This window comes from Carcharodon carcharias, chromosome 32 (genome assembly GCF_017639515.1).
Source record: "Carcharodon carcharias isolate sCarCar2 chromosome 32, sCarCar2.pri, whole genome shotgun sequence".
NCBI classification, from domain to species: domain Eukaryota; kingdom Metazoa; phylum Chordata; class Chondrichthyes; order Lamniformes; family Lamnidae; genus Carcharodon; species Carcharodon carcharias.
The window spans coordinates 5,914,187-5,928,043 of NC_054498.1; the positions used below are offsets into that span (position 1 = coordinate 5,914,187).

The 13,857-nt window shown below is 43.0% G+C and overlaps 1 protein-coding gene across 11 annotated transcripts in view; it reads left to right on the forward strand.

Moving 5' to 3' along the window:
• Window positions 1-1,563: 1,563 nt before the first annotated feature.
• LOC121271927 (inositol hexakisphosphate and diphosphoinositol-pentakisphosphate kinase 2-like) overlaps window positions 1,564-13,857 on the forward strand; it is a 125,092-nt gene continuing 112,798 nt past the window's right edge. For 9 of the 11 annotated variants that reach the window (XM_041178179.1, XM_041178169.1, XM_041178171.1 and 6 more), the window contains exon 1: window positions 1,564-1,639. Coding sequence is in view for 1 of the 11 variants with exons in the window: in XM_041178172.1 (XP_041034106.1) it covers window positions 1,619-1,639 (21 nt within the window). In the remaining 10 variants the exon portion in view is untranslated. The other 2 variants (XM_041178172.1, XM_041178170.1) reach the window with 2 other exon arrangements.

Consider the following 13,857-nt stretch of genomic DNA (forward strand, 5'->3'; position numbering starts at 1 on the left):
TCGAACCAGTTGGACAAGGGCAAGGGTTTGTAGCTCCTTCAGTGCTACCTTCTGGATCCCCATATTTGCTGCGCTTGTAGTCATATCCTCCTGTCCCTGATCATGGGCCAGATCTGAAGTACCTAACCCAATTGTGTGACTGCCTCCCTGAACAAAGTGTCCAGGTAACTTTACCCCACCTTACGCATTGCAGTGTTGGAAGGTCAGACTTCAGCTCATCAGTTCTGAGCTGACGTTCCTTAAGCTGCAGACGCTCTGCAGATGTGGTTGCTGTGGATCTCACTGGTGTCTACCAGCTTCCACGTACCATAGGTGCAACACATCACCGGCCAAGCATTTTTACGGTGTTTTATTTAACTAATTAGGGTTTCAAGTTTAGAAATATCATTCAGTGGTTATTTGTAGTTAGATCAAGTAGTTTAACTAGTTAAGCTATAAATTTATAATACAGTACTTATATCTCCTTGGCACAAGTTTAAATTACTGCCCCAGTTTAGAGAAGAAAAGAAACTTTAAAAATCAGCAATCATTCACCTAGCTGATCACCTGCCTCTTGCTCCATATTTTGAACAACTCCTTGTTCTGTAAAAGACCAAAACAACACCTCATCCCTCATTGTGCCGAATTCCTTCCCTCACCAAATCCCCTGGGCTAAGCAAGTACTCCGTTTAGCAGTACTCTGTCGAGCTAGACTTCTTCGGGCGGTTTGTTCGATGGGTATTGCCAAGTTTGTTTTTGCAGTTGGGACTCTGTGGTGGTGCCAGCTTTGTGGGTGAGGTTGTGAATTTGGGCATTGCCAGGTTTATGTTTGTGGTTGCGATTGGGACTCTGGAGTAGTATCAGGTTTGTGGGTGTGGTTGTGAATTTGGGCATTGCCAGGTTTGTGGTTGCGATTGGGACTCTGGAGTAGTATCAGGTTTGTGGGTGTGGTTGTGAATTTGGGCGTTGCCAGGTTTGTGGTTGCGATTGGGACTCTGGAGTAGTATCAGGTTTGTGGGTGTGGTTGTGAATTTGGGCATTGCCAGGTTTGTGGTTGCGATTGGGACTCTGGAGTAGTATCAGGTTTGTGGGTGTGGTTGTGAATTTGGGCGTTGCCAGGTTTGTGGTTGCGATTGGGACTCTGGAGTAGTATCAGGTTTGTGGGTGTGGTTGTGAATTTGGGCATTGCCAGGTTTGTGGTTGCGATTGGGACTCTGGAGTAGTATCAGGTTTGTGGGTGTGGTCAGGACTCTGGGGCATTGCCAGGTTTGTGGGTGAGGTTGGGCTCCAGCAGGTTTGGGGGTGCAGTTACACCTCCACGCCTCCAAGCGTTCGGCTGGCGCTGTTTACCCAAGACCTGCAGATGATGATCTCCGGCTCTGATTGAAAGCTGACGTCACAGTTCCCCCCCCCCCCCCCCCCCCCCCCCCACACACACACACACACACACACACACACTCCGGCGGTGCCGCGCGCTCCGGTGGCTATCAGGTTAAGATGTCAATCATGAAGCAGGCAACTTCCGGTGTCAGGTTAGGTTGGTCGGGAGGTTGCTAGGGGCGTTTCTAACCGGGGCCTAAATATTGAATGAAGCCAGAAAGATGGAGGTTGTACAGAGTGAAGGAAACTTCACTCGGAAATGAGTCTTACGGACCGTGTAGTGAGTACTTAAGACTCTGGTGTAGATTTATCTTTTCTTTGATGCGATGAGCTAATTTTGGAAGAGATTAACCTTCGTGACTGAGCAAAAATTGACATTGCCTTTAGTTGGAATTCCTTTTATTGAAAAGCGTAAGGGTTGACAATTATTTCACCTTGATCTGTTAGCTGTGCTCAGTGACGTGGGCCCTGCATCGGTGATGTTACACCCTGCTGGTGTTGGGTTACTCGCTGTATATTGCAGGCTGGGAGTCGAGGGTGGCCAGTGATTTTTATGTCATGCATCAGGGTTTTGCTGTTGACATTGAAGATCTCCATCCCAAATGATATGCACCGGCGTTCCCGTTTAGAGTGGCACACTGGCTGCCAGTTGTCCTTGGAGGAGCTCTGCTTTGGGAGGGATGTTTCAGCCCGCTGGTGAGGCAGATGACACCCCACCCTCCCAATGCCTTCCTGTTGGGGTTGTGGCAGCCCCAAGCCTTGCAGCAAGTCAAGCAATCCTGCAAAATGGTCTAATATTGTCTGTCTGCGTTTACTTTTGAAAGAATTGATATCTAAACCAAGTCTGTAACTTTCCTGTAACTGCAAGTAATTGCGAAGTTTTAGGCACTTGTTAACTTTTTTTTGGCAGACGTGTCGTTTTCTGTTGAATATTTGTCAAAGCTTTCATTTTGCCACTTTCACAACTAACAGGAAGTGAGCGTAGCAGAACTTCGGTTTAGTGCTGTGAATTCCTTTTGACTAAAGGCCAACTCATTGCATTCAACATAGCAACTCAAAACTGGGCATCTATGAGGCCTTGTGGGCCATCAGCAACAGAATTCTATTCAACCATAATCTATAACTTCACATGGCCTGGCATATTCCTTACTCTACCATTAACGTCAAGCCGGGGAAGTTAACCCTGGTTCAATAAAGAGTGCAGGAGAGTATTCCAGGAGTAGCAACAGGCATACCTGAAAATAAGGTGTCAACCTGGTGAAGCTACAACATCGGACTACTTGCTTACCAAACAGTGTGAGCATCATGCAATAGACACAGCTAAGCGATCCCACAACCAACAGATCAGATCTATGTACTGCAGACCTGCCACATCCAGTCATGCATGGTAGTGGACAAATAAACAACTAACTGGGGGAGGAGGCTCTATAAATACCTCCATCTTCAGTAATGGGGGAGCCCAGCACATAAGTGCAAAAGACAAGGCTGAAGAATTTGCAACAATCTTCAGCCAGAATTGCCGAGTAGATGATCAATCTAGGCCTTCTTCTGAAGTCCCCAGTATTACTGGTGCCAGTCTTCGGCCAACTTAGTTCACTCCAGGTGATATCGAGAAACAGCTGAAGGAATTGAATGCTGCAAAGGCTACGGGCCCTGACAACATCCCAGTAATAGTACTGAAGACTTGCGCTCCAGAACGTGCTGTGCTCCTAGCCAAGCTGTTTCAGTACAGCTACAATGCTGGCATCTACCCAGCAATGTGGAAAACTGCCAAAAGTTATGTTCTGTCCACAAAAAGCAGGACAAATCAATTTGGCCAACTACTGCTCCATCAGTCTACTTGCAATCGTCTGCAAAGTGGTGGAAGGTGCCTTTGACAGTGCTATCAAGGCGCACTTACTGAGCAATAACCTGCTCACTGACACTCAGTTTGGGTTTCGCTAAGGCCATTCAGCTCCTAACCTCATTACAGCCTTGGTTCAAACATGGACAAAAGAGCTGAACTCAAGGGATTAGGTGACAGCCACTGCTCTTGACATCAAGGCATGTGTGGCATCAAGGAGCCCTAACAAAACTGGAGTCAATGGGAATCAGGAGGAAAACTCTCCACTGGTTGGAGTCATACCTAGCACGAAGAAAGATGGTTGTGGGAGGGCAATCATCTCAGTGCTGGAGTTCCTCAGGGTAGCGCCCTATGCTGAGCCATCTTCAGCTGCTTCATCAATGACCCTCTCTCCATCGTAAGGTCAGAAGTTTGTTGATGATTACAGAATGTTCAGCACTATTTGTGATTCTTCATTCTGAAGCATGTCAAGATGCAGAAAGTCCTTGATGGCATTCAAGCTTGGGCTGATAAGTGGCAAGTAACATTGCCTGGCATTTTTGTGGCACAAATGACCATCTCCAACAAGTGAGAATCTAACTATAGTCCCTTGACCTTCAATAACATTACCATCACTGAATCCCTCACTATCAACATCCTGGGAGTTACTATTGACCAGAAACTGAACTGTACTGGCCATATAAATACTGTGGCTATAAGAGTAGGTCAGAGGCTGGAAATTTTGCAATGACTAACTGGCCTCCTGATTCCCCAAAGCCTGTCCATCATCTATAAGGCACAAGTCAGGAGTGTTATGGAATACTCTCCACTTGTCTGGATGAGTGCAGCTCCAGCAACACTCAAGAAGCTTGACACTATCCAGGACAAAGCAGCCTGCCTGATTGGCACTCCATCGAGCACCTAGAACATTCACTCCTTTAGCTACTGATGCACAGTGGCAGCAGTGTGTACAAACTACGAGATGCACTGCAGCAACTTGGGGAGGCTTCTTCAACAGCACTTCCCAACTTCATAGCCTTCACCACCTAGAAGGACAAGGGCAACAGACGCGTGGGAACATGACCACCTGCAAGTTCCTCTCCAAGGCACGCACCATCCTGACCTGGAGCTGTATTGCCATTCCTTCACTGTCGCTGGGTCAAAATCTTGGAACTCCCTTCCTGGTGTACCTACACTACACGGACTGCAGCGGTTCAAGAAGACAGCTCACCACCATCTTCTCAAGGGCAATTAGGGATGGGCAACAAATGCTAGCTAGCCAGCAATGCCCACATCCTGTGGTTAAAAAAAATATGTATTACTGCTTGGAGAATAATTTGTAGTGATTGTTTTGAGCAATACTTACATTTTAAAGTTTTTGGTTATCATCTTGGAGGTGACTTCACAAACCTAGTTCATCTTCTTGAATATGGTTGCAGTTAACTGGAAACATTTCTCAACTAGTTGACTAAAAAACCCCATTTTGCACCACGGTACACATCTCCCATCTCCCACGTCACATTCACTGATAAGGCCATGTTTATTATTTATTACTGAGCAACCTAGGTGAAGAATTAAGTCTCAATGTCCTGGACATCATCAAAGTTGGAAAGAGTAGAAGGGAAACAAGCTAAATGAAGTCATAATTAGATGACACCAAAGTTAGGTTGTGGATTCTCGGATGAGGCTAAGACTCAGAGAGAGAACACGTTCCATAATTTTGAAGTTTGGGAAAAAGGGTTATATAGGAGTGTCTCGGGTAGTACTCCAGTGCTATTCTGAAGGAGTGCCACACTGTCAGACGTGCATCTCTCAGATGAGACATGAAACCAAGACTCCAACTGCCCCGTGGTGGATTTAAAACATCCCTTTGGACTATTTGAAGAAGAGCAGTAGAGTGCTCCTGTTTATCCCTCAACCAGCATCACCAAAGCAGTTAATTTGGTCATTATCTCATTGCTGTTTGTTGGGGGCTTGCTGTATGCAACTTTGTTGCATTTCCTACATTATATCAGTGACTATACTTCAACATTATTGTCCATATTGACTGTAAAGTGCTTTGGGGTGTCCTGAAGTGGTGAAAAGTGTTGTATAATTGGAAGCCTTTCTTTAGGAGAGGGTTTGATGTCAGAGTATTGAAATGCAATTCTTTATAAAATTGGTGGGTGCTTGAGGGAAATAGACATTAAGGTCTACAGAGTTAGAGCGGGGAATGGAACTTTTTGATTGGATTGCCCTACAGAGAGCTGGCATGGACTTGATGGACCAAATGGCCATCTTCTGTGCCAATGTGACTCTATGAACTCCTTGATAATTTGCCTTGAGCCAGTTTACGTGCCAGTAGGCACTAGATAATCTGTATAATATGAATTTGGTGAAAGTTAACTTGCTAATGTTAGTTGCAGGCACAGGGTACTTGAAGTGGAAAAATGTTTCGTGACCCTGCAGTAACAACTCTCAACTCAGCGAGCAGTCAAATAAAAATTTATAAGTAGCGGTCCGACAGTCCTATACTACAGTTTTATCAACTCTAGATGTTTGCAGTTTTGAATTTATTTTTCTATATAATTTGCAGTTTTCAGAAACATGCTGCAACAGAGCACAAAACAGAGTCTGCAGATTTTTTTGACTCCTGTTCCCAATTCTTGGTTGAAGAAGTGCAGCATTAGCGAGCTAAAGGTTAAACATTAACTTTCAGTCAAAAACACAGACTGAATTTCAGCCTTGTGGCATACAACTGGACTCGACACATTAAAACAAATGTCAGGGGCACCCAATTGTGGGGAAAGCCTGGAAATTAATGTTTTAAACCTCTACTGCATTTGATAATTACAGCTTAATTTAGGTCAAGGCACACCAACATTCTTTTTTTAAAAAAGATTTTTGTGTTCATTCAGGTGAGTGCTAACATCCCCAGGGCAGGTGCAGCATTGCTTAGATACAATTAAGCTCACTCTACACTGTCCCATCAAACTCTCCCAGGGCAGGCATAATATGGGTTAGATTCAGAATCAAGCTATCTGTACAGTTTCCCATTAAACATTCTAAGGCTTGGAAAGCATAGTTAGATGCAGACTAAATTTCCCTCTGCACTGTCCCAACAAGCATTTGCAGCGCAACGATAGCCCTGTTTGGATATAAAATCAGTCCCTCTGAAGGAAGATGTGCCTCAACCCAATCTCAAAGGGGTATCCCTTAATATGGCAGTGTGATATTCTTATATTTCTATCATCGTGCCCTTCGGAAATGACTAAATGAACAAGTTGATCAGAATGTGAAATGTGGTTTTACATATTATTTACAGCACAGAAATGGGCTACTTGGCTCAGCTGCGTTATGCCAGCATATGCTCCACACAAGCCTCCTCCCACTCTACTTTATCCAGCTCGATCATCTTTTTGTTCCTTTTTAGTTTCCCCATGCTTGTGGTAACAGCTCTATGCTAATGCTATGCACCTTACAAAAGAGAAAAAATACATAGAATATACGAAATAGAATTAGGCATTCAGCCCATCTACTCCATTGGTATTTAAACTCCATACAAGTCTCCTCCCATTCTATCTCCCTCATCTCAGCCTTTCAGCACATCTTTCTATTCCCTTTTTTCTCATGTTCTCATTTAGTTTCCTTTTGGAAGCATCTAAGATTTTTGCCTCAAGCACTTCCTGTAAGAGTCAGTTCCACATTCTCAGAAATATCTCCTTATTTCCCTGTTGGTTTTATTGGTAACTGCCTGGTGTTTATGGCTGCTGGTTTTGGATTCTCCCATAAGTAGAAACATTCTCTCTGCATCTATCCTTTCCAACTCATTGATCATTTTAAAGCCCATCAGGTCACCTCTTAGTCTTTACTTTTCTGAAGAAAAAGAACCTCCAATCTTTCCAATTGCTGTAATCTTCGCTGCATACATAGGCCAGAAGTGGAGCCGATGAACCTGGCAGCAATTCATAATGTGACACCCAGAGAAACGCTGCAGAAATGCCAGGCAATCCTTTCATATTCACAAAGACATCCGGTGGCGAGGGAAGTGCACATTTTACATCCCTTGGTTTTGTATAAAGTACAGTGGGAGCGATTTGAGTATTGAACTCCTGTTGTTTACATGTACTCTACCTGGAGCCTAAAAATAAAATGAGGCTGTTCTATCAGCTTAGAGAATGAAAAGGCTGTGAGGGTCTCGCAGTGTTTCTTTAGAACTTTGTAATCAAATATTTTTTGTGGAAGGATTTTGCCCCTCGTGTTTGTGTTTTTAAACTGGCCCGGGATGTAAAGTCTTTAAGAATCAATACAACATCAATACCTCCCAAATATGGGGCAGCTATTATTTTGCTTTTTAACCAATATTTCTTCTAAGCTGCCTTGAATTAGAGAACGTTTTTAAAATGAAACTATTTGAGTAAGTTTTTTTTTAAATGCCAGGTGTAATTCTATTTACAGGTTGGCTGTCTTTTTCAGTATTCTTAGCTCTACATCAGGTGTTCAAAATCAGCCTGACAATTGTATTTGTATCTTAAATAAAGACAAATTTGCACTGGTAGGGTGGAGGCGATGGGGGTCTTGGACCTTGGCTGTAGAACCAGCAAGAGCCCTGCGTCACCTCTTTTAGGGGAGGCCCACTGCATCTTGTACCAATCAGGCATTTAATAAGCCAGCAGCGGTCCTTCCCCCAGTATCAGGGCAGAAGTCCCTCCCACCAAGAGTTGCCTATTAATCAGAGGCTGGTAACTCTTCAGTGTTCAGTAGTGCCACTGAAAGGGGTGGTTGCTGCCAATAATACACCCACCTGAGGCCTCTCACCAAGGATGAACCCCAGCACAGATAAGTAGTCGGGGCTGGGGATATCCTAGGGGAATGGAGGTGAGGGGTGAGAGTTGAGGAGACTTGACAGCAAGGGAATGGGTTGACTGTCAGCAGGTCCCGATGTGCCTTTGAACAAAGGAACTCGCCTGGGAGCCTGCTAACAAACATGCTAGGATTTTCTTGTCATACTCTCTGCGTGGTGAGTCCCCTTTCTGCTGCTGGGTTAATACAAGCAGTGGCAGGATGAGGCTCCTAAGTGGACATTAATTGCCCATTTAGGACCTCAATTGGCGATAGATTAGGAAGGCTGTCCATGGACCCCCCACCACGCACTTATTCGGGGTGGAGGTGGGAAGGTGACGGGGTCTCCACCTCTTGCCTGGTTAAATGACCCCTGCCACCAAACTCGCCACATGGGAAGGCACAAGATTCCATCCACACTGTGCCTTTCACCACCTCAGGATGTCCCAAAGTGTTTTCCAGTCAATGCAGTAATTTTTGAAGTGTAGTTACTGTTATATCTTAGAAAACATGGTAGTCAATTTGCACATAGCAAACCCACAAGTACCAGCAGATAATGACCAATCTGTTTTGGTGATATTGGCTGAGGGATAAATATAGCCCAAGACACTAGGAAAATCTCTTTGGTTTGAAATAGTGGAGTGGCGAGGACAGGTGGGATCTCAGTTTAACACAGGATGCTAATCCCGAAGAAGGGACTTCCAACAGTAAAACACTCTCTCAGTTCTATACTGGTAGCATTGACCTGGATCAAGTGATCAAGTCTCTTGAGTGGGACTTGAACTCATTTGATCTTTTGACTCAGCAGCCAGAGTGCTACTAACTGATCCAGAGCTGACACTTGATGCCCAAGTCATCATGACTGTATGGGATGGGCTAGATGAACCAGTGGGCCTTTTCCCATATTGTTTAGAGTGGCAATTACATGCAAGTTTGAAACTTAAAAGCTAAGCAGGACTTCCATGTTATTGCTATCTCCTTCTAGAGTGATTGTGCATTTGGGCTCCAATTGAAAACAACATCAAAGAGGGTATTGGCCTTGGACTATCCAGCAATGTGCGGACTGTAAAGAGCGACAGTTTTAAAGCCCTGTTATAGTATTAAGTTAAGCAGCTGTCATATTTCAGCTGGGTAGTCATCTGCAGCTTATGGTTTTGTGTTACACATGCTTTAGGAATAACTGTCCCAGCACGGATCTCTGTGAGTACCTGGAACCAAATCTTTGCTATATAATTGCTAAATAATAATCGCTAAATACCCCTAGAATTTGAATGAAGCAGGGTGAAATTTGCTTTGTGATCCTGGCTATAATTAAGAGTGTCAGATTCCAGCTCTGAAATCGCTAACTGGTGGATTTTCTGCTGAGCTATTGGCAAGACAGCAAGCGACTGACTGCTAATCCATTTGTAGGTCCCACTCTGTTTAATGAGAAAGCTGTTAGCAGCTCCTTCAGCTGCTCATTGTACTGTGGTAGTTTAATCAAGAGGAAACAAAAAATAAGTCATTTCAGAGAAATCGCTCCTCTGTGTCTTGAGAGACTTTTTCACAGTGTCCATGACCCTGTAATCAAGCGTCCTCAAGCAGTGACATTTAAAGCAGCATACAACTCTGATAACATGTTAACCAAGAAGTGGATTATTTTGCTACTATTAACAACAATAGAGTAAAATAACCAGGCACAACAAATGTTTGCAAGGGAAAAGCAGGTTAACTTTTTGGAATATAACCTTCATCGGAATTAGAAATTCGCACACAAAAATGAATGGGGTATAGTGGAGCCTTTGATAAGACTGAACAAGCCAAGTTAAGATCCTTCATTTAAATGATGAACACAGCATTAGACTGCTTTATAAGATTGACCAACACAAACTGCTATAGAGGGGGCCTTTATTCGAAGCTTTAACTGAACTTTACTCTTTATAAATGCTGATGAACTTGCTGTGTATTACCACCATCTCCTGTTTTTATTTTAGATTTCCAATGCTTTTTTCCCACTGTCTAAAGCAAAAAATTTATTTTCAATATATTGTCTAATATTTTACTTTTGTATAACTTTGTTTTTCTGTCTCTTTGTGCATGTCTTTGTGTGTGCATGTGTCTGTGCATGCGCGCCTCAGTGTGTATGTGTGCCTTTGCTGCCCTGTATGTGGCAGACTGCAGATCACTTAGCCATCTGCTAGACTGAGCCCAAGGGATTGCTCAAGAAGAAGAAGTTTGTGTGTGTGTGTGTGTGTGTGTGTGTGTGTGTGTGTTATCTCCGTATGATCTGTTGTTGTGCTGGAACTGGGACTCAGCTCTGCTTTCATGGTGGCATAGTAGTATTGTCACTGGACTAGTATTCCAGAGACCCAGGGTAATGCTCTGGAAACCGACTCGAATCCCACTGCGGCAGATGGCGAAATTTGAATTCAATAAAATTCTGGAATTAAAAGTCTGATGACCACGAAACCATTGCCAATTGTCAGAAAAACCCATCTGGTTTACTAGCGTCCTTTAGAGAAGGAAATCTGATGTCCATACCTAGCCTGGCCTACATGTGACTCCAGACACACCAGAAATGTGGTTGACTATTAAACGCCCTCTGAACAATAAATGCCGGCCTAGCCAGCGACGCCCGCATCCCATTAATGAATTTTTTAAAAATCTTGATATTTTCCAATTTCTGGATCCAGTTTCTGGATCGCCTTTCATCACTGAGAACACATTGTTTATTTTAATTGGCAAAGAACATTTGTGTAAATGTTTAACTGAATTCTGTTATTCAAAAAAGTGCCATAAAAGCAAGTAGAAGTTTTAGTTGAGAACTTCTCCGTAGGACATTACTTTGGTCAGGAAACAAGATTGATGTGCACCATAAACTTTAACCTATCAGCAGGAATCTGTCAGCGCACATGTTTGATGTTGTGGGAGAAAATGTTAAAGGAGGTTAAAATGTACAAGACAATTTTGACAGTTAATTAAGCTCATTTCCATCACAGCCGAACACTGAGCTTGATGCTGTCATCATCTGATATCCACGTTAACAATTTCCGGCATCACTGGGAATCCAGCTGCTTATTTACTTCCCTTCTCTAATCAAGAATAGGTGAGAAGTGTTCTACTGTTTAAAGTATATACGAGAGGACCCGTTCTCTGCAAAGAAGAATATGTTCAAACCTTGCACCCTTTTTGAATTACCCAAGAGCTTGAGGAGCCTATAGTTTCCCGTTGTTTTTGCCATGGCACTGCCTTGGCCAATCAGAATTGACTTGCCAGCCAATCAACACCCTTTCCTCCTGTAGTATAAATTGTCATGATCATTTGAAATTTGGCATTCTTGGCGTTTTTCCTGATGAGTGCAAGACAAAAAGTTTCAACAGCATGTCTCTCTTTTCAGCAATATTCAAGAGATATTAGGTCAGTTGACTAAAAGCTTGGTCAAAGAGGTAGGTTTTTAGAAGTGTCTTACAGGAAGGAAAGTGAGGCAGCGAGGAATAGGAAGGGAATTCCTGAACTTAGAGCCTAGGCCGCTGAAGGCATGGCCATCAATGTTGGAGCAATTATGATTAAGAATGCACAAAAGGCCAAAATTAGAGGAGCATAGATGCTCGGAGGGTTGTAGGCTGGAGGAGCTTACAGAGGTAGGGAGTGGTAAGGCCATGGGAAACAAGGATGAGAATTTTAAAATCAAGACATTGTTAGACCAGGAGCCAATGAATGTCAATGAATAGAGGGGTGATAGGGGAAGGGGACTTGATGTGAGTTAAGACATGAGTAGCAGAGTCTTGGATGACATCATTGTGAATTGATGCCAGGCGGTTTTGGTGCAATTAAATGAGCAATTGAGTAAGCTACCTTAACTAAACAAAAGCAGTGGTAATAAATATTTTAAAAACACACTTGGAATTGAGTCATTTTAGTTTAAAGAAAGTGTTATATAATACATAATGGTTGCATCCCAGTAAGTCCATGTTTTGAGTTATAACAGAGCCTTTTTTTGTTTTGACAACATTCTTTTGTTTTGATGCAACCACCTGTTGGCTTCTTGTGATGTATTCTCAGTAATGACTGTCAGGGCTGACTGGTTTGTTCCTCAATCGTATAGTTCCTCAATCATATATTTAGGCACCTAGGTGAAGGGCCAAGTTCGATCGGTTGAAAAAGCAGAAAAGAAGATGAAGTGAATCTAGAGTTAGTGACAGGAAGCTTGAGTTTTAAAAATAAGAGAAAGTTGAAACTAAGGGAGTTGAGTTGAACAGTTTGGAGGTGCTGGGAAAGAGTTTGAGTAGGAGAAGGTACATAAACTAAAAAGGGAATATTTGGCATCCTTTGTTTAAATTTATCTTTTTTTAATTGCCCGCCTCCGAATCCCTGTGAGCTCACTATTTCTCGTGATGGTATTGACTGAGTAAACAAAGACATTTTCAATGTAGAGCAAAACCATGTTTACTGTTAAACTTAATTCAGTGTAACTGCATGACTTTGAGAAGAGATTTTGCCAGTGAAATGTCTTACAAATCCTTAAGTTCATTAAACACACTATCATCATCATCTTTTGACTTCTTCCATTTTACTTGGGATCACCACAATGCTGGTTGATCAACCTTCTTCATCTCCCCTGTCAGTCACCCACTCCTCTTCCAATCCCACTGCGTTTAACTCCCTTGCCACCCTATATCTTTCCATCTGGTCTAAGGCCTCCTTGTTCTCCTTCCTGGTAATCCCATCTCCTTCACTTGCCTCACCACATTTCTCTCTCTCTGCAACAGATGACCATACCATTTCAATCTATTCTTGGCTACTTTCTTCAATGCTTCCACAATCTTCACTGATCCTTTGATGTGCTGGTTCATGATTTTGTCCTTTCTTATTACTCCGTACATCTATCTCAGCACCTGCATCTCATTAGCATCCAGTTGTTGTTCCTCTCTTCTTGCTGTTGGTCAGGTTTCTGCACTATATAACAAAGCAGGCCTGACAACTGTTTTGTAGATTCTTTAATTGAAGCTCGCTAAGCTTTAAGAAAAAGTATAAAAGGTCCAGTTTCACTGCATTTTGTCTTTAGCCTTTCTATACAGGCTGATTTAGCCTTTCTATACAGGCTGGTATCCATAATGATGAGGCAGCAATAGATTGCTTCTAGTAAAATAACAGAATAGGAAGGGGAGAACTCTGCTAATGGTTGTGTGTGTCAATGCACTCCCTGTTATTGTGCTGATCGTTCTAGATTATTTAATATTTGTAATATGGTAAAAATGTAGCTGTCATTGCCTGAGTGTCTGGTACCTGTACAGGTTTCAGACCATTGCTTAGCTTTGTATTTCCCTTACAATTCGGATAGCGGGTAGAGCAAAATCAAAACACATCAATTGGCTCCCTAATGGTTGGTGAAGTTAATGCATGTTTCAGCTACACCGTTCAGAAACTATCAAATTCCAGTGTCGGCATTTGCTGAGTATTCTGATCTTGGAAAAAGCAGAGTCAGGGAGTACATTTGACTTGAGTACCCCTGACGCAGGGAGGAAAGGATTAGCTTAATGGTTTCTGATTGCGATTTCAACACAAGCTTGTATTTTATAGGTGTGTTTATTGAAGGTACATCGGCAATGAGGGATAGGTAAGAGGCCAGAATTGTAGGAGCATGGAGATCTTGGAGGGTTATAAGGCTGGAGGAGATTACTGAGATAGGGAGGGGCAATGCCATGAGGAATTTGAAACAAAGATGAGAATTTTAAAATTGGAGCCAGTGCGTATAGATACTCAGGCACAGGGTGATGGGTGGACGGTTCTTGGTGTGAGTTAGGAAATGGGCAGCAGAGACTTGGATGAGCTCAAGTTTATGGAGGGTGAAAGATGGAATGTTGGCCAAGAGTATA